The sequence below is a fragment of the Anomalospiza imberbis genome, chromosome 9 (genome assembly GCF_031753505.1).
Source record: "Anomalospiza imberbis isolate Cuckoo-Finch-1a 21T00152 chromosome 9, ASM3175350v1, whole genome shotgun sequence".
NCBI lineage: Eukaryota > Metazoa > Chordata > Aves > Passeriformes > Viduidae > Anomalospiza > Anomalospiza imberbis.
Window position 1 is genome coordinate 15146715 of NC_089689.1, and position 24868 is coordinate 15171582.

General features: G+C 41.3%; 1 protein-coding gene and 1 long non-coding RNA gene across 4 annotated transcripts in view; both read left to right on the forward strand.

Annotated features, from left to right (window-relative positions):
• TGFBR3 (transforming growth factor beta receptor 3) overlaps positions 1-11546 on the forward strand; it is a 113038-nt gene extending 101492 nt beyond the window's left edge. The window contains exons 15-17 of the mRNA XM_068199835.1: positions 1394-1429; positions 3416-3523; positions 9810-11546. Coding sequence (XP_068055936.1) covers positions 1394-1429; positions 3416-3523; positions 9810-9928 — 263 coding nt within the window. The 3' untranslated portion in view covers positions 9929-11546. The remainder of the gene's footprint in view (positions 1-1393; positions 1430-3415; positions 3524-9809) is intronic.
• Positions 11547-24657: 13111 nt separating this feature from the next.
• LOC137479398 (uncharacterized) overlaps positions 24658-24868 on the forward strand; it is a 44813-nt gene continuing 44602 nt past the window's right edge. For all 3 annotated transcript variants that reach the window (XR_011002209.1, XR_011002210.1, XR_011002208.1), the window contains exon 1: positions 24658-24747. This is a non-coding gene — a long non-coding RNA (uncharacterized lncRNA). The remainder of the gene's footprint in view (positions 24748-24868) is intronic.

The window sequence follows — 24868 nt, forward strand, 5'->3', positions numbered from 1 at the left end:
ATACCACCCCACACACCCCTCTATGTCCTCACCTGTTTCCTGCTACTGTTCCACCTGTTTTCTAACATCTGCCAAAACTGATCTGCAAGAGATACTCGTGTTAGAACAAGACACAATAACACAATTTAAGAATAAAATGCTTTTTTGGGTTTTGTAGGCACATGTCTCAGGACCTAATGGTCTAAAGGATATTGCTGGAAGTTTTGGGTTTTAGAAGTTAGAAGCATAGTCTTATTTAAGAACACTTTAAATAAATATATTTATTTTCAGTATTCTTGGGCTGTTATGTTTGCATTGAAATTAATTAAACTATTTTTTCTAGTTGCTAAAGATGCAATAGCAAGTATTGAAACACAGTCTTATCAAATCCTTTTACATCTGTTGCACTGATCACACTCAGATATATCAGAATATAAATGAAATCCCTGAGTTGCTGGGCAATCCAGAATCAAACTGCAGCTAACCAAACAGGTCCCTGGGTCTGAAGCCAGAATCTCTAGCTCTTCTGCTTGAGGTGGCATTCTTGGAGAAAGATAAGAGAGGCCAGTTAAGAAAAAGGAGGGGAAATTCTTCATTTTTTAAACATTTACTTGTCTCTTTCTGTTACAGGGTGATATCTTCATCACTAGCATGATGATATTTGATATTCTTGCCTAGAATAATAGCTTTGATCTTTGAATGATACCTATGATCTTTTATTTCTTATATGTAATAAGAAATTTTTAAAACTGCATCCCCCCAAAAAACAAAAACAAAAAAAAAAAACAAAAACAAAAACACCAAAAAAAAACCCAAAAAAAACCCCAAAAAAAAACAACAACAAAAAAACCCCACACAACTTCCAAGACAGAATACTGTAGGACTCAGGAAAATGGGTGAATCAACACATATTCGTGCAAAGCAATATGTATTGTGCTACCAAACTCACTATTCTTTAATGAGTGTGTGCTTTGCTTTTGTGTGTGTACGATTTAGTGTGCTGGTATCTCATATTTGTGATTAGTGAGTGGTCAGATGAATGTAATCACCTTAACACAATCTTTGTTCCTTTACAATCTGTGAACTTTGAGAGTTCCACAGAAGGGTAACCAGAGTTACTGTGGATCATGCCTGATGACATCTGATTTGGGAAAGGTTGCAGTGTATTTGCCAGCAAAATATATGGTGCGTGAACTATACTCTAGATAGAGTCCCTTGAGGAATAATTAATATATAAATAGAATTTTTCTGAGATGAGTGAGATTACTGAATTTGATCTGTTTCTCCTGAAATTCATGGTTTCTAAAAATTACAGTTACTGTCTTTCTGTCAGATCAGAACCTGCATAGCTTGTAGGCTGCATGTGGAACTCTATCTATTTAATATTTTGTGCATTTTCTTTGTTTTAAATTAGATCCTTCCTTTCCAAAGCCAAACGTGAGACAGCCACGTAAGTAACTCTTAAAACAATCTTTTAATCTTTAAACGTTTGTCTACAAAGCATTAGATAAATTAAGAAAATTCTCTTTAAGCTTTCTGAGTGTGTGCATGTTTAATTCAGAGGCAGAACAGACTTCTGGCTGTATTGTTGATTGAGAGGTTCCCATCAGTGTTCAGAGGAGGACTGTGACCTTTTGTGTATGTGAAAATCAGGTTTGGGGAAACACCAGCGAGAGTCTCAGCCTTAGCAAGTTCATGTGCTGGTGTGTGTGTTATCTCCCCCTCTCTGCTGAGGCCACTGCTTCCCAACACCAGTGTTAAAGCAGCAGTGCCATCCCTCAGAGCTTCTGTGCCCTATTTCAGCCTCACTCCTGTCCTGCACCACAGCCCCAGGTGCTCTAGCACCAGCACTTTCAGGCCATGCTTAGATGAGATCACTGCCTTGATATGGATTTTCTTTGGTTTTAATGTTAGCTTGGTGTAGTGAATTAATAAGGGTCTATTAGTGACCCAGAAGAGGAGAGAAGGTGCAGATGATGTGTAGACAAAAGTGAGAATGAATGGAGAAAAAGAAGATTTAAAGAGGAAGTGCAAATCTTTTTCTTCTGCTCCTGTCCCTGTGTCTTCAAGACTAAATTTGTTCAAAATAGCGAAGGCAGTGAGCAATTACGCTTCTGCCACTTCTCCATGCAACTTTCCTCTCTCCATTGTGTTCCCTCCTGAGAGGAGAGGACCCTGACTGATGCCTGGTGGAAAAACCAGTTGAGTTTAGTCTTTTGTGTTTGCATTTGAATGACTAGAAGTAGCTGAAGGAACCAGAAACAGTCTTGTAGAAAAAATGAAAGAAAAACCTTCTAAGACACTATTTGTGTGTCAGGTGTTTTATATGCAAACTAGGTCACAAATACCCAGAAATGGGTCCTGAAGGCTTCTGCCAACAGGAGCTGCTGGAGAAGCCTTTTGTCAAAAGAGGATGAGGGATGTCCCTAGGGACATCAGCTGGAGGCATGATGTGTAAAGTGAGGGTGTTGGTTGTGTTCTGAGAACTGAAAATTCCACTGAAGGATACGACTAAGATTCAGTCAGCTCATTTCCTGGCCAGCATGTCAGTAAAACCTTATTCCTTGGACTAAGCAATTTTGTGCACTGGGAGATATGAAAAATACTAAAACTAGAAATCAGTTTTTTAAGAAGAATGTCCCTAAAAGATTGCAGAATGATTAATAATTTTTTAAGTATTTCTAATTATCAAAAAGAAAAACACAGGCCAAAAATTTTTCTGTTTGGATGGTTAGCACTGGAGAACAATACATCCAGGAACCAAATGCTATTACCCTTGAAATGGTCCTACAAAAGGGCCTCTCCCCTAGAAAGTGATTTACGTGTGTGTGTGCGCTTCTATTTTTGTGATCTGGAATTAATTTCAGTTATTGAAAGCATTGCCAAATGTGAAAAACAATTGTTTCTATTTATGTTTTTGGTGACTTTTTGCTGGCATCTCTTCCCTCTTAACAGCAGTTCCGTTCTCCACCTAGATTTCAGACTGAACTTGAGGAGAATGTAGGGGAAAGTTTGCTTGAATGTTAGGCCATTTAAATGAAAAGCATTTTTGCCAAATATTTCAGCCTTTTTAAAACACACTTTAAAGATAAATGAATACTTAATTGAAAGCAAGTTATTAACAGCCAACCAAAAATGCTTTATTTTTGCAACATGTTCGTGATTTGGGTGTGCTGAGCTGGAGTTTTACTTTGTGATGTGGAACAGTTGGTTGGACTGAAGCCACTCTGAAAGCATCTCTTTCATTTCCTTGATGCAAATCTGCCAGTCTGTTTCTCAAAGCAGTGCTTAGTTAACTGTGAAATTTCAAAAAGCTCTTCCATGAAAGAGTAAGGGTGAATTTCTGTAGAATGAGGGTGTAGAGTAAGGGTGGGATTCTGTAGAATTCTTCTGCCTCAGAAAATAAGAAGTGCCTGTGTTGTGTTTCCCCGAGCAGCCGTGCTGTACGGGCTGGACACGCTGACGGTGGTGGGCATCGCCTTCGCGGCGTTCGTGATCGGAGCCCTGCTGACCGGAGCACTCTGGTTCATCTACTCGCGCACAGGTACCCAGGCCGGGCTCGCGGGGTCCTCTGAACCGCTGCACGGGGGAGGGAGGGCAGCGAGCCACCACTGCCTACCCTGGGCTTTGTTATTTCCTTGCTCTCTCTTCTTACTCAGGAGTTTTCCAGCAGCTCCTCCCATGAGCTTCTATTGCATATCTGCTGAATGATACCCGCCCGACCCAAAAGGAGATGTTACGTGTTACAGTTTAAAATTTGCTTAAATAATTTCAAACACAAGTCTTGAAAACTCACCTGGGACATGAGTAAAACTGAGTATTTCTGGCTTGTGTGTTATCATTAGTAACATCTCTGTATTTCGAATTTAGTTAATATTTCAGTTAATGGATTCCTTTTGGTTCCCATACTACTTTTAAATTTTGGGGTTTTTGCAGTTACTGCATTAGGCTGATGTGTACAAGATGTGGGCCAAATGGTTAAGAGAATGCTTTATATGAACAGACATATTCTGAGTATAACTAGACTTGAAAATTTTTCTTGGGCCTTGATTACTTAGAATTTTTGCCATAATTATTTATTCCTTCATTCTTCAACTACTATTTTCAATTGCTAGAAGTCACGTGTAATTTTAATTGTGTGCAACAAATACTTAGGAATGTGTCTGAATTGGTGCAGTGTCTAATCACAGATAATTTTCCTGTGTCTCAGAATTTTTTCCCATGCTGAACTGAATTACAAAAATGGAATACTGTATTGAAAGAAGAGAGCATTTTGGGAGCTTTCTGTTGCATGGCCCAGACAAGGACTGGACACTAGTGGAGCCTTAATATCCAGCATGTGACTTTGGCTGCTTGTGGATTATACGTTATCTCAGGATCCTTAGAGTATTCTGGGCTCCACTTTTGGCCTCATGAGACTCTGCCAAGATCTCGGAGGTGCGAAAAATGTGAGGTCAATTACTCCAAGCCTGTGCAGCACTGGAGCATTGAAATTTGCCTGTAGCCCACTGCAGGGTTTTTTTTTCTGGCATCTGAAACCTCATGGAAGCTATTTAGGAGTGAGAGTCTGGCCCTGTTGGGTCAGAGCTTCTGTAAATATTATGACCTAGAAGCTTATGTTAATTTGGAAATAAAAACTATGGCATTTTTTCCAGTTGGCAGTGCAACAATTTTTGTATAAGCAGTTTAATACTTCTCAGTGCATCAGCTGTGTATGAAACTTGTTTGGAATTGAAGCAAACATGGAAAATTTAAAGGTTGTGGTAATATATAAATTGTATAACTCTGTCTCGTATAAGTACTGAAACATTGTGGAAGAAAGTAAGTGCTATTTCAGTGAGTAAGTGGGAAGTTAAGTAATTCCCATATCGGTAACCTTGATTAACAAAAAAAATTAACTAATTGTTAAATTAATACCTTTGGTCTTGCATTTGTGGAAGTTCAGTCTGTATTCACTTACAGAACCTTCTCTAGACACGTGTGTCAGTACTCAAGGAACACTGGAAAGCCAACATGATAAATCTTTCAGCAACAGTAGAACTTGGAACAATCCTGTTAAAAGAATTCTATTAGCAAAGTACATCAGTCATGGTGACCACATACAAGTAGTGGAGAGGGCAGCTGCTCTGGCTTTGTGTTTGAGAGATAAAAATAAGTGGAGAAAAAGGTCAGACAAAAAGTAATAAGTGAATATAAGAAAGAAAGGGGAGAGTGTAACTCATCAGATTAGAGAATCACAGAAATTATTAGAGATTATCTAGGAAGTTTTCTGGTTTAGATTTTCAAAGGATTGTGAAACTGCACCTATTTTCCTTTGCACAGTGTCTTGTATCTACAAAGCATAACTTGCAGCAGAGTGCAGCAAAGGCTCTGGCAGGCGCAGCCTCTTTGAGGACAACTGCTGTGGCACACAAGATAATCCAGCTGCAGTGGAAACATTTTAGATCTTGCTGCAGGCTTTTATTAACTTGAGGAGGGGAAGAAAAAAAGATAATCTAAATTTCATCAACAGAGAGGCTGTCTTTTGCCACGAGATAATTTATGCATGGCTGAATCGTGTTCTGAAATCGCATCTTTTGTTGTAAGTAGTACTGGGTTTCCACGCATGGTTTAGACGAAAGGTTGGAAAATATGAGTTCATTCTAAAACTCTGTTTTGCTGATACTCGGAGCACAGATAAAAGCTACTGCTGGTAGACAATGGCAGCATGGAATGTGTAAAGTAAGTTATTTTTGTTGCTGTAGTGCTATGTGCAATGCAGCAAAAGGCCACCTTTTTGCCAGTAGTAAGATTTGCTGATACAATTTTACCAGTGTGCCTCTGCTGCTAACAAAGAAAGTGTTATGTGATGAGCTCTTTTGTTTGGCTTGATAGGCCATTAGCATTAAAACCTCAAGCAAGTGATAGCAGAAAGGAACTACAAAATAGGTAGAATTTCATCTCCAGATTTGAGCAACAATTGTTGTGTTGTCATGTAGGGCTTTTGCTAATTTCAGTCATGAAAAATTTCTGCCAAAGTATCAAAGCTGTGCTTTAGAAAATTCTAGATTTTTCTGAAGCAATTCGACATGGAGTAGAGATGTCCTGTGATACACAGGTAGTAAGAGAAGAGAGAGGGAAAGCTAATATCAGAACAACAGAGGAGGAATTTTAGCTGACTTGTCTGCAAAAAGACTCAGTACTTTCGATCCTTTCTCTAGTCAGTTAAAGGGCATGAAAGGTGTTGGTGCTGCCTGGAGAGCACCCAAGAACTAAGGGAAATACCAGACATTTGCCACAATTAACCTCATTTATCTAGGGACCTTGTAAAGAAGCAAAAATTTTGCAGTGCGCATGGATGCAGAAACTCTTCATAATTTAACCATATAAATATGTATCAATGTAATACGTGTCTTAGTAGAGTTCATTGAGTATGTTTAGGAGAGACAGGCACAAGCCTGATTAGTTAATGCAACCGTTAAACCTTGTAAAGTGTGTTAAAGAAAACATCCGTCCCTGTGTTCTCTTAGGAAGTGCGCTTCCCTTCTTCAGGCAGTGTTGCAAATTAAGAGGATAAAGTGTTCCAAAATCTGAGAAGTTAAAAGTGTCCCTCCTCCCCCACTTCTCCCTTTTTTATGAGCTCTGATTTAAAGCAAACTGACATAGCAACCAATTATATTTGGCAAATGGAGATAGAAAAGCAAACATTCAGACTTCCTGGACAGGGAGTACAACTGGCAGCTTTCCTAAGCGTGAATAATAAAGTGCATGTTGTCGCGTTCAGATGGGTAAAAGCTTGTTTACTGTCAATAGATGAGATGTGTCCATTCTGAGCAGTTTTGGTTCGGTAATATGAGATACATGAAGCTGTTTACATGAAAAAGACAGATGGAGAATGCCTCTTCAGTGATCATTGACATTTCTTTACATCCTTTTCTTGAATACTCTCTTAAAAAAAGCTTTGCTAGGGTTTAGCTAGGTGTTGAGGAAATAAAATACAGGGAAAATCAGCCAGTCCAGATGTAGTTGCTAGGCTGTGTGTTCATAACATCACTGTGATTTGGATTTTCTTTTTTCTTGAGAACATAGAGAATTTGATTTTGTTCAAGGAGTGATTGTGGTGATCAGAGCTGCTGATGTGCTCTAGAAATGAGGTGCTGCAGAGGCCATAACAGTTGGAAGGAAGGGGCCTTCCAACCCAAACAGAAGGGAGGGTGCCTCCTAGGACACTTTCCAGAGGAGCCAGGAGAAGAGTGTGAGCCATTGGGCTTGCTGGGGATTGTGGCACTGCTCTTTCACTTTACCATAAAATAAAACCAGCATGTGTTTGGCTTATAAATGAATTTATGTTTAAATGCATACAGATTGTATTGGTGTGCTGAGGCTGACCAAAGCTGTGTGTAACCATGTGGTCTGTAAAACGGGTGACAGCGGAGCTGCAGGGAGAGCCGGGGCCGAGCCGGGGCCCCGCCGGGGGAGCCCAGCGGCCGCCCTTCCTCGGCGGGGGAGCTGGGGGTCTGCAGCCCGCCTCGCTGCTTTCTGATGTTTGTCTTCACTTGTTTAGTTTTACTGAAAGGGAGATTGCTTATCGCTGCCTTTATAAATATATCCTGTAGTACAAAAGGAAGGAAAACATGTACACAAACAACGGGAGGAGAAGGGAGCAGCTCAGGAGGGGAAGAAACATCCAAACAAGGCTTATGAAAGCCTGTACAGCACGATGACACATACTTTGATTTGATACTGTTTATTCTGGGGGGTTGCAAAGCCATTTCCAAAGCAAGTTAAAGCTGAAACTTGATTTTTTTTTTTTTTTTTTTTTTTTTTTTTTGGCAGATGACTGGGGGTAGATTCTGACCTACTGCCTATGAGCAGAAATCCACGGCTCATGTATGAGCTACAATAGTTATTTCTTACACTGGGAAAAACAGAACTCAAAATCTGCTCACTAGAGTAAAATGCTGGACTGAATGCTGAATTTAAAAACAAGATCTTCACCCTCTTTTTAAAAGTTTATTTGGCCTCCTGGGCAGTGTGGTTTAGTAGTTTAGTTTGTTGTTTTTTCTCTCCTGTCCTGCCCCTTCTTTCCTCCCCATTCCCAAACCAGTGGGGTGTAAGACAAGAGCTGTGTGTTGTGGGGCCTTAAGTGCACTTCAGCTGTGGCCGTGGCTTGAGCTAGCAGCACATCTGCTGGTCTCCATTACACAGAGCGCTTGCAACCTCTGCTGTGAGAAATCCTCAGACCTCCCTTGTTTGTTTGCAGCACCTCTGAGTACTGAGCAGCCTGCAGAAGGACATTTTGTGGCCTGAGACACAAAGTGTTAAAGGCGCATTTCCTCTGCAGCCGCATTCCGAGAAGCTCGGGCTCTGGCAGCTGGGCAGCAGCACGCAGGGCAGGGGGATGTGCCAGAGCAGCTCCTGTGGGAGGAAGCTGGCTCGTCCTTGCACTGTAACCCTCTGGATGCAGGCTGTGCCTCCAGCCTTCAGCCTGTCACTGAAGTGGTCACTGGGAAGTGGGATCTCTACCAAATCCTGAACATGGAAGAAAAATTGGAGTGTGCAGACCTGACCCATGGCATCAGGTTCTGGATAATATAGGATAATGTGGAGCAGGAGAGCTGTGTCACCATAAACTCATGAGGCAGGAGATGTACCAGCCTCTGATTTTTCTTAATTGCTCTGCCCATGATTCCACAAATCATTTCCGTCTTGCTCCTTTTCTGGGAAAGCAGCTGTGCTGGTGCTGGCTGCCACGGCAGGTCTGCAGCTCAGGCAGTAGCAGTGTGACTGTATGTGCACTGAGATCAGAGGTTCACATGCTGGAGATGAGCTCAAGGGAGGGGGCAGCTACAGTGCACATTATATAAACTTAAGTCCTGCCATCTGTTTTGAAGAGACTATTTTGTAATATTGCTAAGGTTACAGACTTGAGCACTGTAACTTTAAAAATGCCACAGTTATGGTTTCCTATGTGGCCTTATTATGATCTTTCAGGCATTAAATGGCATAATTATTACTTTCATGCTTAGTTGACAGCTGGATTTTTCCTTTCAATCCCAGCCACGGGTGTAGAATGGTGTAAGGAGACCCCAAGTGCTTGGCTTGGCAATCTAAATAGTGAAGGGATTTTAATTTATTGTCAGTAAACAGTTAACAAGAAATGGTGAGACATGCTCTCAAGACAGGTTCTAAGTGCTGCACATACTGTGGTAACTATAGGAAAACTTCCTGCAAGTTGTATTAGAAATAAATGAAGTCAAGCTTTCAGGTTGACTTGATTTATGATTAGACTTGATTAGAAATAAATCAGTCAAGCTGTTGCTTTTCTACATGAAGAAAACTGTCTGTGTCTCAGGATATGTGGTATCCAGCTGATTGAAGATTGTTTTGAGCTACACTTTCAGTAAATATGCTGCTCTATAAACTGGCTTAGTGCCAGTTTATAGAGCAGCATATTTACTGCTACATTTCCTGGCCTACATTTCCTAGCCTTTTTCCTGGAAACAGCAAAGCTATAAAGTGTCTGGGTTGTGTAATAGGACCCATTTTGAGTGACAGCTGACAACAGAAGATAGACAGTGTTGATTTTGGCAGTTTCCATCAGCTGCTTGTAAAATGCTCAAGGAAGCAGTGCTGTTATTTTCCCCATGTGCACAGCAATGCTTAGGTACCAAAGTCTAGTAACATTTTCAGAGATGCTCCAATTAAAGTCTGTTACCCAATGTATTAATTGCATGAGAAAACAAAGCACCAGAAGAGGAAGAATGGGAAGAAATGGATTGTTGTTTTGTATGACAACTTTTTCAGTTTCCCTTCTCCTGATGCCACTTTTTCTCTTGCCTGTCCCTCAGGGGAGACAGCGGGAAGACAGCAGGTCCCTACGTCACCACCAGCCTCTGAGAACAGCAGTGCAGCACACAGCATTGGCAGCACACAGAGCACCCCCTGCTCCAGCAGCAGTGCCACCTAACCCGGGGACACAGCCGAGGAGCAGCACAGGACTGTGTGGGGACAGCGGACAGCAGCTTCTTGACGTTGAAAGGATTGGTTTGGTTGCTTCTGAAAAAAATGAGGAGGGATTTTTCTACGGGAAAAAAAAAAACAGACTGATTTTCTTTTGGGGAAGCCACTGTGTGTGTGAGTGTGTATATGAGCACACAATGCATGAGTGAACACAGCCTGTTGGATCTCGTTAGCATGTTATGCTACACGTGACAACGTGACAAAGCTACTAATTTTACAGTACTGCAACCTGTTCTAGGGGTCTGTGGGCTCTCAATGTGAAATCTATGCCAGTTTGGGAAAATGCTGCTTTGTCTATATGATTTTTTCCTTTCCCTGAACCTTCTCATTGACACAAGGTATTCATTAAGGGAATTCAGTTATAGAATCACAGAATGGTTTGGGTTGTCAGGGATCTTAAAGATCATCTAGTTCCAACCCTCTGCCATGGGCAGGGACACCTTCCGCTAGACCAGGTTGCTCAAGCCCCATCCAATGTGCCTTTGAATACTTCTAGGGATGGGTTATCCACGATGTCTCTGGGCAACCTGTTCAGTTCCTCACCACCCTCACAGTAAAGATTTTTTTCCTAATGTCTAATCTAAACCTGCCCTATTTCAGTTTAAAGCCATTACTCCTTGTCCTATCACTACATAAGATTAGAAGAACAAAGATGATCTTAGATCAAGGGATTTTTCTTTTTCTGAGCAAGAAAGCATCAGTGTCAGATCTCCTTGGTAAATAACATTTTATTATTCAGCTACATTTAGCCTCTTTTGAATAATCTTTGTTTTTTCAGCTTACAGCTACAGCATCTCATTTGCTTTCTTGTTGTGTTTGCAGCTTCAGGTTTGTTCCAGGTATTTTTGTTATAATAGTCATTGATTTGGTAATTTGGAAAGAGCACACTCTAACATTCCCTCTCTTGTTTTATGGGCCAAAGCTCTTTTATAAGAGATTTTTTGATCTGCTATACCAAATACAGGCACACACAAACATTAAGACAAATTCTTGTGCACTAACATGGATGGGTGTGTACCTTTAATGGCAATGTCTTTATGCAAATAGATATATATATATTGAAGTATACACAGCCTAACCACTCTACCAATTGGAAATTAGCACAGCATTCCTTACATACCTAAACATATAATCCATAAATATATATATAAAATTAAAAACTGTCTTTTCAGTTTAGAATACGTAGATAGGTGAGATAAAGATGTTGATTTGGTTCTAATCTTTTAGCTAGCCTAAATTCTCTTTGAAATAAGAGATGAGTTTGAGGGCACAAGGAATGTACAATAGTGCCTGTTGTTTGCTGTCCTCTGAAAATAGTTGTGTAGTTGTTTGTGTCAAACTGTTGTATGAACGTTATGATTGGATAGTCCCAAAGTAGTATCAGAATATGGAAATGGAAGAAGGATACTAATTGTCACTATTTTTAGTGTCATTGCCTTATCTTCACCTTCAAATTTGAAGCAAAATGAAAAGCAAAAAAAGGCACTTAACACTTTTGACTGTTACTTGCCACTTTGTAATGTGTTCTACTGATCTTTCTTTGAGGAAGAGAGAGCATTGTTTTCCTCTAAAAATGAGATTAATTACTTTCATTAGCTGTAGTGAAGGCTACCTGTGTTCTGCAAGAGAGGAAGGGACTTCATTACACTCGAGTGATAGTCTGCTCTGAAGTCTGAGCTGCAGATTTCTTGCTGATTCTACACTTGTGCCTTGCTGATGCCAGGATGGTCCAAGTGCAACGTATGCAAAGATTTAAGTGCCCAGGATCAGGCAGAGTGTAACTCACTTTAAATCAAATCTGTTACCAATCCTGCAAACACCTATGCAAATGGGTAACTGCACGCCTTGTCCTCACTATTGGAAGCACGTGCTCGACACTGAACCAGGGCTGGTCTCAGTGTCTGTGCAGGCAAGGGGCCTTAGAGTTACACATGCAAAAATATTTGATGTTACAGGCCAGTGAGGAGTCATGGTGATGTGGACAGGGCGTCATGTAGGCGTGGTTACCCCTGTGCAGAAGGGTGTGCAGGACTGGCTCTGCTCCGAGCCATCAGGAGGATGAATGTGCTGCCTGTGTGGTTGAAAAGAAAGCGCTTTGCCTAACCTTCAGCAGAATGTATTGTTAAAGCATATTCTATGTGTAAAGTCTTTAAAGATGTCTTCAGAGAAGACTAGAGACTTTAACTTCAATCATAGCTATATTTTACTACATTAAATTTCTGTATAAAGATATATTTAAATGTTTTAGATAAATGTAAGTTACTCTATATGAAATGTTTAATTTCAATTACTGTGAAATTTACATATTTTGTAAATGTCTTTCCCTGTTTTAACCCTTTCCTTCCTCAGATATTTTATTAAGTAGTTTCTCATAGGAAGTATTAGATTTGGTTGTTGGGATGGACAGGTTGAAAAATTCTGTGTAAAATAGATAATTGTATATTTTTGAGAGAAACATGCTGCATTATCAATGTTTTTATCAAAAATTTAATTTTAGAATAATTTACAGATTTATATATACCATTGGATAAACCAAAAATATATAAAGGTCAAAGATTTGATTTGTTGACTTGTGTGTGAAATACAGTTTAAATTAACTGAACTTGGTATACTCAGTTATTTAATTCAGCAATTTTAATACACCTGAGTTAATTGTCTGTTGGAGTTTACCAAAATGGCACATGATTGCCTAGCAGATGGAGGAGTCATTTCTGCTTTAATAGAGAGAACCAAACCCAAGCATTCCCAGTGAATAACTTTATAGCAGAAGTGTGTAGTACTTTGCAGCAGCTGTTAAGCTGCCCTCAGCTCAGAGCCTGATAGACCTCTAGGCTCTGGTTTTATAGCAGCCATTTGTCACCACTGCCAGTCTCTGTGTGTGGTGTGGCAGCTCCTGACTGCGTGACTGCTGAGGCACTGATTCCCACCTCTGCCCCACGGGGTTTCACCATGCTGGACTCACATGGCAGAGCCCTCTGGGGGCCAGAAGGCCAGGGAGACTCTCCTGTCCCAGCAGAGGGTGTTAAAGCAGGGGTTTGGAAGGATGGAGTCAATGGTTAATTTCAGCACGATGGAATCAACTGCAAAGGAATTTCTTATGTAAGATTGGGAGGATTGGGCATAAAATGGACACCTTTTGCCTGTAAAAGCTATTAGTAGGATACTTAAACTCCCAAGTACTGCTTGTTCTGTCATGTGTTGTCTAATCACTAACTCTAACCTTTCACATTATTTGGTTTTGGACGTTACTACATTTGTGCTTCAAGAGATCAGATCTTTCTGTGTTAGGCTATTTTTGTAGCATTTTCCACATGAAAATGGATTTTGCAAAATGTCTGTAGATGCTGATGATTGTAATCTTACCCCTGGTCTTTCCTAACCATTCCTCTCCTATATGTTCTTTCTGTTATGTATATCTACCTCATGCTTCACAAGAAGACTGTACTGTTGGTTGTGCTGCAGCCCTTCATGTGAGGTGACTGTTGTGCCCTGTTGTTGTTTGTCATTCATCGGGATGTTCATAGCGTTATCAGATCTTCGCTGCCATGTCCTGCCGGTTCCAAACACAATATTCTCACCTTTGAATAAATAAGTATATTTCTTTGAGATGCAAATGCCAGATTTTTGTTTTTTTTAATCAAAGAATGGGAGAAATTTACTTGCTAAAACCTGTGGCCAGTCTGAACACCCCATTTGTATTTCGTATTGCATTCAGTATTTCAGAGCCTTGTGGAAATGCATAGTTGTACAGTTTTGATAACCACAGTGTCATGCCATCTTAGTCTCTTGTGCATAATAAAGTATATATCAATTTATTAATAATTGATGTCATGATTCATTTAAGTCTGTCCTCATGTCCCATAAATTTCAGTGGGAATTGTGTGCAGGATTTGATTTTGTGTGTCCACTTCTGAGTTCTTTTATCCCTTGGCTTCATTTGGCTACTCAGTATCATGGCTTCTTGCAGAAACCAGTAGATATGTTTAGTTGAATGCTGCTGGTTTTTGCTCAAAGTTGAAGTCCAGAATTCTGATCCTCTGGGCATTTAGTTGTTGCATGTCAAGACACAGCCTAAGTTGAATTCTGCAGAAAGCCTGGCTTGAGCACAGTGAAGCCCATGGCTCTGCAGCAGCAGAGTGCTGCTGGGTTGTACCTGTGTCTGCAGCTACACAGGAGACCCATGAGCAAGACTGTTTTCATCACTGAATGGTCTTCCTGTGCAGGAGCAGATAGTTTTGCTGTATATCAGCAGGACAAGGATTTGGGTGTTTACTATCCTGCTTTCTAATTTGTTTCCTGTATTTCCTGTGCAGAATATTCTTCATGGGCACTTGAGAGCAGCAGCCTTAGTGGTTTTTCCCTGGGTTATTCAGACGTTGTAGTTATTGACTCACAAAAGGAGCTCCTTAGTAAGGGAATCCAAAATGTTAAATGATCACTCTAAAAACCAGGATTCCTTCAGTACAGAAAAGACTATTAATTAGAAGCAGTTCTAAGCTTATGTGTTGCCTATGACACAATTCACAGAGGTGCAATAGATTTATTGCTTCATAACAGCCATATTTCAGTTACTGCATCATGACAGTTCTGTTTTCCTATGGAAAAGAGCTCCACAGGATGAACACAGCTGAAAGTTGCTGTAGCTGTTGTTCCCTTTCTCCTGTAAAATTTATATTTTGATTGAAACATGGTGTGAAAGCATGATCAGTGTCTGATATGTGAAATTAATTTTAAAATGCAATTATTTGCCAATGAATTGTGATATATTTGCATGAGTATCTTTAGACAATAAGAGTACTGCCATATTGCAGAGTAGGTATCATTGTTGTGCATATTTGTTCTCTCAGGCGTTGTGAGTGAAGCAAATGTTTTGGATGGTCAAAGAATACCAGGTGCCAGTTTTAGGAAAAACACAGTCCAGAGCTCTTTAAATTTAAACAGAATTAAATTTATCACAGCATTCCTTCCAAGACAATATAAAGGAAAAGGAGACAATATTTTGATAAATTTTCACAGCTGTCACTTTGTAATGGTAAAGCAGATATTTATGAGCCTGATTGCAGCATGTGTTTTTGTAGAGTGTTCCCAAATCTCAGGCCCTGAACCTATCCTTGCCAACCTGCGTGCATTACACTTTGCAAAAGAAAGATCAAATTACATCCTTCACCTACCCAAAGAAGTTTACAGCTCAGATTGCAAATTTCTCTGTCGTTTGCTGGAAGCCCTCAGGGTGCCACCGCAGCCTGCCCAGAAGGTGATGTTCCCCGCGGTGGCTCCTGGCCGGCTCTGCAGCCCGTCTGGGCTGCTCACCCTGCTGTGCTGAGCTGCAGGTTCACTGTGTCCTAATTTAGGAAAGTCTAAAAAGGAGTTGGTTTGTGGATAGATGAGGAGGATAAGCAGCACAAAAGTGTTACTCTTGCACTCTTGTTTAAATAGCAGAATTTTTCCATCCAATTTTGGCACATGTATTTTGAGGAATTGGTTAAAATATATTTGGGTGGAGGCTCTTTTCCTCTGTTATTGCTGCTTGTGAACTGCTGCCTCTAGTAAAGAACATACTGCAGATACAAAAAATTAAATCAATACTTTAAAAAACAAAATCTTGAGTATTAAGCAGAGAAAGCTGATGGTATTTAACAATGTGTTAAGTGGCTCACCAAGCGCTCTGTTTTGTCAGTAAAGTTTTTATGGTGTTCCTGCAAAATCACAGTGTAATCCATGCAAGTGGCCATGGTTTTCCCAGTTCTCTAAGCATTTAAAGTCCAGTTTGCTTTGTAAATAGGGTGAAAGGATTAAAAAATTCTTAGTCTGTCCTTTATACAAGTAGGCATATCCCATGGGGTTGTAAGAGCTTGGGATGAAGCCTTTACACTACGCAATATTTTTATTAGTCCATGATCCTAAAGGTGATTGGCAACATTGGCTGTTAGGACTGAAAAATAAAATAAACAGGAAGGTTTAAGAGGAGCATACACACAGAGCATTCGCAGCAGGAATATTTAGGTTTTCACAAAATTCTTTGAGTGCCAAGACATGTCACAGAAAATTTAAATCACTGAAATAAAAGAACATGAAGGAAACAGTTAAGAAGTGTCTGGAAATGGGAGGCTAGAGACTCATGCCACACCTCAGCCTGAAAGGAGCTGGATCTGGCAGACTTCCAGGGCTGCCATGCCCCCAGCGTGCCAAGGGCATGGGACTGGGATAGTGCCTGTCACTGGGAGCTCCAGCTTACGGTGCCAGCTGGGCAGGATTATTGCAGGCAGGACTGGTGCTGTTAACTCTGGGTATGGCTGTCCCTGTGAGACTCCCGTTGTTAACAGGCTGCTTCACACAAACCAGGTGTGTGCGTGTGTGTGTAAGCTAAGCAGATCTGCCTGGCTTTTGCACTGGGGAGAAGGGCCGTGAAATATGAAAGGCTTCAGCTGGAAGTCACCATCTGCACTTGGGAGGGTCAGAAAGCGAGTGGTCATCTTGCAAGCAGGAGAAGAGGTACAGCACCAGTCCTGTCTCTGAGAGCTCCTCTGCTGCTAAAAACTGAGTCCAGGAGTTCAAAATGAAATCCCCATCCTGAACAAGAATCAACTCCGGTCTTTTTCCTGTGCAGCTCGCTCAGGAGCAGCGGGATGGAGCAGTGGCCGCACCGTGGGTCTGGGTGAGACCTGTGGCCCCTCAGGCAGGCTCAAACTGGCAGTGTGGGGCTCGGCACCGTCCCACGAGGGTTTTGCAGGGGGTGTCAGGGAGGGGAGGCAGCTGTCGGCCCCAGGGACAGCTGCCCACGGCAGCGGTGGGCAAGGCCTCCTCAGGGGCAGGAGCCAGCGGCTGCTGGCGTGGGTGTAAAGGAGGGCAGCCGTGACTGCCCGTGTGTGCCCGGGGGAGCTGTAGGGGGAGCGGCACAGCTCTTGGGACCCTTTTTGGACAAAGCTGAATATCACTGTAGGTGAAAGATGCGTGTGGGCCTGGGGGAGTGGCTCGCGTTTTTACCCTGATTGTTAACTTGCCGTTTCACTGGCACATCGTGTGGGGAGCGAGAAGGGCTCTGCAGCCGCGGGAGCACCGGCAGCTCTGAGGGATCTCTGCCGCAGGAGGCACCTGCACAGGCTGGGGCTCTGGGCACCAACAGGCCCGCCCTCACTCTTACTTTATGTGGAAAGAAACCCAAAGGTGGGGGTTGGAGCCCAGTCCTCTGACAAAATGTCTCAAACCCCCTCTTAGAACCACAGAACGTGCTTGACAGGCAGCTCTGATGAGCAGGGCGGCATGGGACAGACACACAAGTGCGAGGTGATGAAGAGTGTTGAAGGTGGGGAAGATGGTCAGGTGAGAGGGGCGAGAGCAGGTACACGATGACAAAGCTACATGAAGAAGGTGAGGCTGTTACTTTGATTTACGTATACTAAGCTGGTTGTGCCCCCAGTCTGACAATGCGGGGAGGCAGTGTTGATAATTAAGACTGGAAAAAGGAAGCAATCCATGATGAGGTTACTGTCGAGTTGGTTGACAGAGAAAGTTGGATGAATGCTGTGATTATGAGTATTGTAGCATGACGATGCTGTCTTTCTCCAGAGAGGGCTGAGGGATGATTACACTGGAAAGCACGGACCCCACTGACATGCTTTGTACCATTACAAAGACAGAGTAAGTACACCCATGTTTTTACTGGCAGTGCTTAGTGAACTTTTCTGTGACTTTCCTCAAATGTGTGTCCCTGAAGTGAGTCATATTTTACTACATGCTAGACAACAAGAGTCTGTCATAAGCCAAGAGGCCTTGCCTGGGCCAGCTGCTGTCCCTGTGGGCTATGGAAAGCACAGGATGATCTGCTCCGAGGACAGAATGATTTCTTCTGCTTGTGTTGTGCCCATCACCTACCAAGGAGGCCACAGTTATATTGGGAACTTCACAAATGTAGCTCTGGCAAGGCATTGTGAATGGTTAATTTTGTTTTCTGGTTTAATGGTAGGAGTAGGGTTATGCCAAGCTGAATGCAGGTGATTTTTCTCTTGTTTGTTCTTGTGAACTTTCATTTATGATATTGCTCTTCCATTACAAGATAAAAATTTATAAGATGTGGAAACTTAGACTTCATACTTTTAGAGTGCATGCCTTTTAATCAATATCTTGATAAACAACTGTGAGGCAAGACCAAATTTGCTATTCTCTCATCTAGATGTTGTAAGAAATCTTAATTGCAGGGTTTATTTGATTAATCACAAATAGTATGGTTACATAGACCAGAGCTACCTTTTATAGATTTCTCGTGCTTTTATTGTGCAAATGCAAAACTGTTATATCAAAAACCAAAGTATTCACATGGTTATGTTTTCAATATAAATGCACATGTATATGCAAACACACATCATTCCATCTAGTGGGTGAACCCAAGAAGGGAAAGTTCCAATGTGTATTGGAGGCAAATGCACGTGGCCATGAGTAGTGCAAAAAGCATGTAGAGTATGCAAGCCAGGGCTCTTGTGAACAAGCAATTTACATCTGGAAGTTTTGACTCAGTTGTGCTGTCTTTCAAAATTTTACAGGCCTGGATTTTGCTGGCTTACTTCAGGCAGTTAGGGGAGCCATCAGCTTGTGCCTCCTGTATGGTGGCTGAAGGAGGCAGCCCGTGGAGATGTGAGGGAAATCCTGCTCCTAACTGAGCACCTGCAGTGGCCTGGGATGAATCTGCAAGGGCATCTCCTCTGGAGAGCATTGCTCATGCTGGGAACCAGTTCTTAAAAAAAACATGTTCTTCAATCTGAATGAACTCATCATTCTCAGACCTTATATATGCTGGTGGTGCCAGTGTAGGAATATGATGATACAGGTTTATTTTGACACAATAAAGGGAACAGTTACATGGAAGGAGACTGGAGATCAGGGTCACTGCCATACAAGCATGCAGCTTCTCTCTCTAGGATGGATAACTCCAGTGTTGCCACCTGCTTACAAACCTTTAAGATTTTTCACAGCATGGAAGGAAACCAATATGTTGGTAAAACTGGAGGCATTTGCCAGGATCCAGATTCAATGCCACATTTGAAGAAAAAATAGTTTGAATTATTCAGAGTCCATATTTCATTTTTAAAGCTAACTAAGGGCCAAATTCTCGCCTGGTATAAACCTGCTCTGTCAGCTTCTGTCAAATTCTGTCTTTTTACACCAACAAAGCATCTCTCAAGTGTGTAAGCTGTTCTTTAGTACCTAATAACAAAAATATAATCTGGCAAGCAGACAGTTTTTACAGCTGCCAGTGTACTTCAGATCCAAAGATGATTCCTTGAACTTCAGCTCTTCCCTCCTTCTTTACACTTTTATTAAAAACAGGACCTATTCCCTAGTCTCTCATGTCATACTTATTGCAATGTTAGTTCAGCACACTACCCATTTTCTCCAAACATCTGAATTCTGCTCCACAGCTGTAAAGTCCTTTTCTCCCACTCTAATCAGCATTAAAATCTCTTATTTCCAACTGTAGTGCTGACAATTGCAGTGCTGGTCCTCCTGTTTGCCTTTAAGTCAAGAAAACTTGTATTTCAGACCAGCCAGTGCAAAACACCATGCTCATTTTTTAAAGAAAGATGTCTTTTGAGCAGGATATGCAAGGCAGCAAAGCATTAGAGCTATTCTACCTTCAATGACATGGGTGGGTTTTGCTATAAAAACCCCAAGAAAAGGTTGAAGCAGGTGTTCTGGATACCTGATCACAGCACACAGAGAGTGGCACTTGAGGTCTCCTCACTCACGATGTGGCTGTGGGCTTGCCCAGATGAGTGCCCCATGTTATATTTGTCTTTCTGTGGCAATGTCACTCCCGTAAAGGGAAAGAAATGTGTGGAGCGCTGGGCTGTGTTTCCCAGGTGCTGTCAGTTTGGCACTTGAGAAGGTCAGTAGCTTCCAGGTTGCCATGGGCTTGCTCCTGACAAGGGAGACAGTCAGCAAGGGGCCACTGCTGCTCTCATGTCCCTTTCTCATCAACACTTGCTCATGTCTCCAAGGAAAACACCAGCATTAGTCATACATGCATCAGCTGTAAGCATCCCACCCCTTACACACCCTATTCACATTGCCTGTTCCCAGATGTTTTTAGCTGGCAACTACTGTAAAATGTGTCCATGCTGTGGCCAGGACTAGGCTAGTTGGCACTGCATGTGATGAAGCCTGCTCATCAGGGAGGCTTGAAAACTGTTCTGTTCATCCAAGTTTTCAGGAAGGTTTCTTTCTCTTTTTCCTTTGAGATCATTGCCATTCCTGCGTTGAGTGCCATCCATTCACACTTCCAAGTATGCCTTTTGGACAAAACAAGCACATCTCTATCTTAACACTTTTGTCTTTGTCTTCTGGAAGTGAGTTTGTAGGTTAGGTGATGTTGTTTGAATTCCTGAGTATTAAAGAAATATTTCCAGATAACAGTCTGCAAAAAACATATAGACTGCAACTTGCATTTGAGGCTCATCAAATGCCTTGGAATAGCAACTAAAATAGTACAATCACACAGTGCTCTTAGACAAGTAATAGATAAGGCAGGGGGAATAACTGCATGGTATAAGTATTTTCATTGTATTGAACCCTTTGGAAAAGATTTAGAGTTTGTGGAAAGAAATGACCATTCAGTTTTGCAAATACAGACACATGAAGCTGTTGCACAGTGCTAAAGTATTTTTGAGGAATTAGAGTTTTTCTTTTATCAGTCATCAAATTTGAGGAAACCACTCTTCATGTGTCATGCGCTGTGCTTTCAACATACTCTGTGATTCATTGCCAAGGACTAAGAACCTTCAGGGATGTTCTCTGAACTTCTCACCTTCCCTAGGACTGACTGCCATTGAAATGCACATTTTATGACCCCTGACTAAAATCTTCTATTGTGTGATTCAAACTAAGACTCGACCAAATATTTGATGGGAAAACTTGCATTTTCCCTGAAATTTTGCTTTAGTTTCCTGAAGATTTTTAGTGCTAAAATTAAGCCTATTTTAAACTGATTTACTGAATTACATCACATGACTCTCTATGCCTCTGGGTGTGAATTCAAATAGGCAGCCAGCTGAGGAAATTTCAAACCTTTGTTTTATTCTTTTAAAATAACTTGATAATTTCATGTGGATGCCATTGGGATAGTGCAAAAATTCTCATGGAAGGATTACCCATTTATTTTTTCTTGAGGAAGATTGGTTGATCAAAGCTATCATATAAATCTTGCAAAACTGTCAGGTGTTGCTCTCCATAACACAGTAATTAGAGCTATTCACTGGTGATACTAATTAAGAAAAACATTTCTCCCTGGCAGTGATTTTCCTTTGATGTTCCTGTTAGGCCAGTGCAAACAGGCAAATGCCAGACAGCTGAAACCTTATTGCTGCTAGAGTGTCACTGGTATCTGATACTGCAGGTCTGTTTGCCAATCAAGGCATAGGGAGTTTTCTGTATAAACTGTTGCAGGCCTAATGGGAATTTCCCCCTAAAACTCTCTCCTGCAGATCCAATGAAAAATGGACTCTTTACTGTTGTTCTCTGTATTTGTATTTTCCTCTTTTCACAGTTTGAGTTCATTTTGCAGTAGAAACAGCTGGTGTTTATTTCCTTTCTTTTTAAACCCTGATTGTGACAAATAGGTCTTAGCAAGACATTTCTTGTTTTTCTGCATATTCCAGGTATTGCAATACATTAGAATTACCTTTGTAATAAAACACTCACACATTGTAAATTAGACATAGCAAAATATCTATTTAGGCCACCTTGTCTGACACATCTGGAGGGTTGATACACATTTTATAGCAGAGAATTAGTGCTGTTTTCTGTGACACAACTCCTTATTATCACCTGAGTGACTCAGGTACTGGTACCCAGACACAGAAAACTCAGAGCAGATCTTGATAGGGCTAAATCCAGGGGATTTGTGGTGTACTAATATATTGCTTGAGATTTATACAATCTACTTTAAGCCCTTTAGGGGCAGCTCTTATCTGCTCTGTTTCATTTAGACATTGGTTCTGAAGAATGACATTCCCTGGCCAAAATGCCATTCAAGAAAGGAAAAAAGGTAACTTGTACTTCCTGTGGAGTGGTGTAGTGGTGTAAACTACTCTGAGGGCACAGCACAGTGGAGAGCATTTGAATTTTCTCTGCCTCACTTTTTTTTTTTTTTTTTTTTTTTTTTTCTGAGGCTTCCCTAATCACTTTAGCAATTTAAAGATGATGCATGTCTGAGAGCTGATGTTCTGGGGGGAGGTCTCTATTCTACTTTCACTACTTCAACAATCTGAAGTAAAAGGTGAAAGGAAAAAAAAAAGGAAAAAAAAAGGTAGTCTTTCACTGTATCTTTAAAGCATTACATCAAGAATATTTCCCTAAACTTTTGAAATACCTATTGCTCATTCCCCTTGGTAGGTTTTTTCCCCCACCATGCTATCTGCCAATGCAACCTTTTTCAAACACTGTTCACTTGTAAATACAAAAGCTACATTAAAGGATAGTACCTACGGTGTAAGAGGCTGTTCTTTTTGTTTCCTGCTCCCAGCTCTCATCTGGTGTGTTTACAGCACAGAGCCTTTGTCACAGCACACAGAATTTGTGGAGTGAATCTGCACAAGTGTTAAATGCCAGGCTGTAAACTAAACACTCCCAGGAATGCGAAGCATCATGAAGGGGTTCATGTGGTGAAGAAACATAATTTTCCTGGGTAAACTTGAAATAACTCTGTTTACTTGACTCCCAGTTTCAAAACTGATTGTATGTTCTGAGATCACTTTGGCTCCAAGTGATTAATGCCATGCCCTGTAATATTTAATAAGCTTTTCTCTCTTACATAGAAGAGTGCTCTGTAGAATGATGGATATAGAAGATATCCCAGCTTAATAAAGTTGATTTGTAGGTCAAGGGAATTAGTCTAATAATGATCATTGGTGATTAAAAGATGTTGAAATGCACTGGATCCTGCACTTCAGCTGTGGCTAGTTTATTTTGAAGTTCCTCATGCTGAAAGGAGGTAAGTTGTGTCACAGCTGGGTGAGTCACACCATCCAATGAGACCTTTGATACAAAGTATTTTCCTTTTTAGAGACCTGTGTGACCTCTGGTGTGGCTGAGGCTCAGAACTGCCCTTCTCAACTCCCATTCTGAGGCCGACCCCCGAGCTGGGATATCTCAGTGTGATCCTAACCTCTGTCTACTCTGTAATTTGGATATATTATTGAATTTCCTTATTTGTACCAGTGTTGTCTTTACCTAGTCTTTTTCTACAGGAAGTCTAATGTTGGACTGCAAAATCTGCCTTTTGTTTTGTGGAACTCTGCACTGCAGTGCTCCTGTCTTGCTAGGAATAAGAGGTATCCTGACTCTTTGGGATCTGTTGGACTCCTGCCCACCATCTCCTGCTGCTGGACCACCTAAAGCAGCTTGTGTTGCTCCTGCTCTGGGACATCTTTCTCCACCTCCAGCCAGACATGTCCAATCCATAAGCAGGGCTCCTTCTGTAGATTGTCTTCTCCATTTTTAATTCTTCTGACTGTGCGTTCCATTCAGACTGGTGTCCAGCACATTCAAATAAACAAAAATACTTAATAGTGAAAAAGCCACGGGGAATCATTTTACTGGGGGAGGTGTGTTCTTTATCCATGATGATTGCCCTGAAATTAGGATGAGCAATTGGAAGAAGTGGCAAGGGGAAGCTCAAACTGTTTTGGAGATTTCTTGGAAAAACACACGGGGTTTTAAGACATTTATTTTGTGTGATGTGATCACTGTATGCTGGGTGCATTATGGAGGTGACTCATTCATTGCTTGGGTGCAGGGGGGTGAAAGAGAAACAAGAGATGTTGGCTATATCCTTGTAGAAAGCTTTGAGTTTTCTTTACTAATTTCTTTACAAGAATCACAGGATTCTTGTTTTACCTTTTCATAGACAACCCTCATCCTATTCTCAGTCTACTTATGAAGTTACTCACAGAGGAAGACATTTTCCTATCTGAACCAGCCACCATGGAACAAGGACTACAGGGGACATGAGTAAATAACACAGGAAAGAGAGGTGGAAGGCAAAAGGAACAATAATTTAAATCAGAACTTCTAATATATTGCAATTTATGGTTGTTTGGAGTGTATAAATACTTTCCTGCAATGCAGTCATTTAGATATCCTTACAGAAATCCATTTAGTCAGATAAATCAACAGGCACAAGAGTATGGTTCAGGTTTTTTTTTTGCTCCTGTTAACTCTCCCATACTAAGTATGCACTGACATTCTTGGTTCTACTTGGGTATTTGTTTACACCGAGTATATTATGTTCATAAATCTTAATTTAATCTTTGACCACGACAGTGATACATTTCTTGCTCACTAAAATCCAGCAGGCATAGCAAACTGTACATGGAAATGGGACTCTCTCCAGTGGGGAGACCACTTCATTTGAAAGGTGACTTTGGTGGAATAAGATTACATGAAACCATTCTAATGGTTCTCCTTCCTCATCAGAGCAGATCATTGACTTATTTGAAGCTTTGGTGCCAAAAGTAGTGTTTTGTTTTCAAAATATTTAAATGGGACTTGTATGTGCCTTCTGTTGTTATTTCCCCAGCCCAGTGGAGGTTTATTAAGTGAACATCAGTGGGTCAGCTGTCCCCACTTGCCCCGGGCTCCAGGTGTGTCGGGTGTGGATCATGGGTCCCACTCAAGTGGGGCTGTTGCTCGAGGACTCTTTACTAGTACACGATGCAGAGGGAAGGAATCAACCACCTTCAGTGCTGGAGCCCACTCTGAGCTTGGTGGGCAAAGGTAAGGCAGCCTAAAAAGTGAATACGCTTGATTTTTACTTTTGAAATAAGGCCTTTGAACCTAAAATTTCAGAGTTACAGTGAGTATGAACCCTATGGTGAATTTGTCTCTGAGAGTAACG